This window comes from Cebidichthys violaceus, unplaced genomic scaffold, assembly GCF_023349555.1.
Source record: "Cebidichthys violaceus isolate CVI_PGR_0920_01 unplaced genomic scaffold, fCebVio1.0.p SCAF_15, whole genome shotgun sequence".
Classification (NCBI taxonomy): domain Eukaryota; kingdom Metazoa; phylum Chordata; class Actinopteri; order Perciformes; family Stichaeidae; genus Cebidichthys; species Cebidichthys violaceus.
The window spans coordinates 13,315,279-13,319,627 of record NW_027176318.1 but is presented as its reverse complement, the minus strand read 5'-3'; the positions used below and the strand labels follow the sequence as shown (position 1 = coordinate 13,319,627).

General features: G+C 39.1%; 1 protein-coding gene across 2 annotated transcripts in view; it reads right to left on the bottom strand.

Annotated features, from left to right (window-relative positions):
* The window catches only part of LOC137871987 (retinol dehydrogenase 12-like), a 7,846-nt gene extending 6,160 nt beyond the window's left edge, over positions 1 to 1,686 (bottom strand). The window contains exons 1-2 of one of the 2 annotated variants that reach the window (XM_068710144.1): positions 1,602 to 1,686; positions 262 to 377 (exon numbers count right to left, since the gene is read on the bottom strand). Coding sequence is in view for 1 of the 2 variants with exons in the window: in XM_068710143.1 (XP_068566244.1) it covers positions 262 to 377; positions 641 to 654 (130 nt within the window). In the remaining variant the exon portion in view is untranslated. Of the gene's footprint in view, positions 1 to 261; positions 378 to 640; positions 796 to 1,601 lie in introns of those variants that run through there. The other variant, XM_068710143.1, reaches the window with a different exon arrangement.
* Positions 1,687 to 4,349: the final 2,663 nt, after the last annotated feature.

Below are 4,349 nucleotides of genomic sequence, written 5' to 3'. Positions count from 1 at the left end.
CATTTTAAATAATCTATTCTAAGAATGGCTGCTTTGTGTTGGGACACAATTAAACACTGATGCGTTTGAGAAATTTGGCTTATTTTTATAATATCGCAGAAATAATTCATAGGTTCCTAGCAGTACAGAAACTAAAAGGTATTATAGATGCTAATTTAGAACTAGTACGTTACTAGAGCAGTAACGTACATGATGCAAGGAGCCATGACAAAGCCAATCCTCTAAGTGGATGTGGGGATCAGGGACGGGGGTCGGGCCCACCTCTCTTCGCCAGGTCGATGGCGGTCTCCTTGCCAATCCCGGTGTTGGCGCCGGTGATGATGACCGTTCTGTCGTCTAGTCTCTCAGCTGAGGACCAGGCAGCCCGGAAGACGTTTCTACAGCATTGAGAAATCAGAGTTACTCAACTGTTAGTGACTCAACACAAGCACAACTGGGTGTGATGTGAACAATGACAAAGCAAAAACAGCTACAAAAAAAATTATACTTTGCTCTCAACTGAGGCAAAAAACACCTTGTATCAACTATAATGTAGCAATTAAACTGTTCACACAGGTAGCTAGTTTACCACTTGAGCACAACTAAAACTACACATTATTCAGACAGCTGGAGTGTTCTCATGAATATAAGAAGTCCTCACCTTATTGCCTCCATCTTTCTTTACTACAGCAGTCAGGTGGTTATCTGATGAAGCACCGGACTAAAAAAACCCTGAAAACGACTCTTCTATCTCAGTTTTAACAGCAGAGTAATCACACAAACTTCTCGGGTTGAAATTTGGCAATGCGGAACTGTTGTTATTACGTTTGCGCGGATGTAATGTCAGCCAATCGGCTGCAACCAGTTTGCGTTCAGCCAACACTGATTGGTTGAGCTTCAAGCTTTAGGCCCGCCCTCTGTGGTGTGCTCGATTATAAACACAGGCTGCGCCGGAAGGGTGGGGAGCACAGCGATTACGAGAAACTAAATTGTTTTCCTTTATTGATCATTTAAATGAATGCAAATATATATAAAAAACACTTTTTAACATTATTATTATTATTATTATTAATAATAACAGCAGCAATAACAACAACAATAATGATAATATTAATAACAATAAAATCCTCATTATCATTATAAGTATTATTATAATTATTATTATTGATAATATTAATAATAGTTATACCACCATCATTGTCATTATTGTTACTACTATTATTATTAGTGGTAGTATTAATAATAATAACAAAATCATATTATCATCATTATCATTATTAATATATATATATTTTTTTACACATACTTTTAAACACTGACATCTTCAATAATTAATTAAAGTATAATTTAATGCAAAGTAAAACATTAATAAATAAATATTACAAAACAATACCACATTTGTCTGGTCACATTGTTTTATTTTTTATGTTTTAATGATACCAAAGAAATAACCAACCCTAACTAATAAACAGGTCCTGAATTAAACAGATGCAACACAACTGTGTGTACCTGTGTGTTTAAAAATACAGCACACTGTTCTGTGCATTAGTGCACAACCTCTTTCAAAACACTTTGTGTATTAATCAATTTAAGTCTTATCTATAAAAGCAAGAACAACCCACTTGTTCTCCAGAACAAAGCCCTCATCATTCCTCAGTATTCCTCTCTCTCCAGCAGGTGGCAGCCAACGACCGTCCACCACCACCAATCAGCTGAGGGAGCCCGTGTTCCTGTGACACCAGCCCCGTGTCACTGTGTTGTGTCTGTAGACAGATTAACAGGTTGGTATTTGGGCAAATCTTGTCGTTGGCTCAGATCTCACTCTGCTGGCAAATAATTAGCTGTAAACAGAAATGACCTGTCAAAGTTCACCAAAACAGCATGAGTGGTTCATTCATACGTTACAGACAGCATCACAGCGTACAGTGGGGACTACATGGCGGACAGAAGGTCATTAGAACAGGAAACACATAGCCAGTCATCAGCTGATTGTGCAAAAGCAAACATTTCCTTCCCTTTTCTCTGTGAGAGTCAGCAAATGAGTGTGTGTGTGTGTGTGTGTGTGTGTGTGTGTGTGTGTGTGTGTGTGTGTGTGTGTGTGTGTGTGTGTGTGTGTGCAGAGTAAAAGACAGATATAGGTGTGTGTTCATGTAAATGTGGGACATCATCGGATTTATACTGATTGGAAAACACCCAAGGAGTCCAGATCCAGTGTGTGTGCACTTATTCTGATTGTATCCTCCTGACCCACCACCTCCCCTCTTTTACTTCCCTTTCCATGTTTATTTAAGCGACAAGTGGTGGTCAGTGGTACAGGAAGTGGTTGTAAGTGGATTCATTTCTCATATACTGTATGACAGCATGGCTTATTGTGATTCAGTAAATCATCTAGTTATGTAACAGATGCTCTGTGGTTCAAATGGTAACCAAACACAAACACATAGGTGAATATTTGACTATCCAGGATACCCTGTGACTTTCTAATTCATTATTTTAAATTGTATAATATGACACAAGAACAATCTATCTGCTTCTGTGCCCCCCCCCCCCCCTCTTATTTTTGCTATTGTTTATGGACTACTGTTTCGTCATTAGTGGCAAAAAATAAACATCAGACACAACAGTTTACCTAAGCTATTACTGGCACCGCATTAGCAGCTTCCCAGAGGCCAAAGACAATGGAGAGGCAGGAGGATGCACTGAATAAACTATGAGAACAATCCATCAGCTATAATGGGACTATTAACTTTACTTTGGCAGATGGGGAGAAAGAGGATGTGTTTTTCTTCATTTTCATACAGAGGGGAGAAAACACACAAATAAACAGGCGAGAGCAGAAGGAGAACTTATGATTGAGCAGGTTGATGACTCGGCTTAGAAGTAACAAACCTGTTGATTTTTAACAAAACACACAAGAAATGTGGAACATAATCCAAATTCATCGTGCTGCTACGGAATATTTGAAAAGGGGTTAACATGCAAATGACGTCTTGTAGAAACCCGTCATTAATATTTCACATCAACTTTGAATTCCTTTCATCAAGCCATATTAAATTCAGAGCAACAACAATACAGATGACAATGAATACATCTAACATTATAGCATACTTTATTTCCATTAATTAAAAACAAAAGGTGCTATAATAAGAAAACAATCAAAAATCATACTGTAGGCAAGCACAGATACAAGATACAATACGACTGACCAATACAACAATGTGAACATTTTCAGTCAAGTGTATTAACGTCACAAAATGAGGACAAAAAATACAAGAAAGAAAAAATAACCCGCCCACACAGTCTGATCCAACCCGTTCTCCATTTGATTTACTTTTACTAAAACTCTGCACAGTACAGGTCACTGTGCTCAGTGTTTGAGCTGAAGGGGACTTTACATATTAAATGTAGAGAAAGTCCTTTTCATGAAACTGTTCTAAAGAGGAGTTTTTGTATAAAGACTGACTTTGCTGTAGGGATACACTTAGGCTGAAATGCCCACAATAAACAATTTAAAATACAGTAATTTAGAGAATAACTATGATTCAAATTTCTTGTCCTTCAAAAGAGGTCAGCAGCTGGCAGAGCAAGCAGCCCAACTGTTTACACGACAACATATCTCTCAGCAGCCTGGCTCGTACAGAAGGTCCTCATCTACCAAAACCTCATAATCATCTGAAGCTGTGGGACGCGATAAACATCTCCAAGTGTCCTTATCTCCTGTCTCACCTTCACTGTCCAGACAAACCTTGGTCCATCACTCGCGTTCTGTTTAGTCTGCCCCCCCCCCTCCCGTCGTGCTTCCGTATTTAGTTTCTCGCCCTCTTAGCCTCCCTCACCTCTTTGAGTTACATAACACATATAAAACGCTGCCATTCATTCGGCTCTGACCGTTCCTCTTTACTGATCCAATCTCCGACTTGTAATGGTCTTTGCAACTGCTGCTCCGTTTCCCCTGCGATACCGATCTATTCCTTTCGTAATTACGGTCCTCTTTTGAAATAGAGGTTCTGCTACACACCAGATGACGGACTCCTTCATCTCACCACTGCACTGTTGACTGAAACGCACTGCAGCGTTTAGCTCCGCCATCAGTGTCCTTCATAATTGGGCTAAAGCCTTTTCTTTTTTTTTTTCTCTGGATAAATCAGCACAAAGATGCAAACACCAGAAGGTCATTTAAAGTGCGTCCTGTTTGATGCAGCCCAGAGTTGATTTTTGAGTGTTTCCTCCCTTCATGTATCCAAACATACAACATGTTTTTATATGTTACATAACAGCTTCCCCTTTAGGTACAGTTTGTGTTCTATGCAGAAAACTGAATCCCCCCCTTTAAGAATTATGAGTCACGCACTAACGAGATATTACAGATA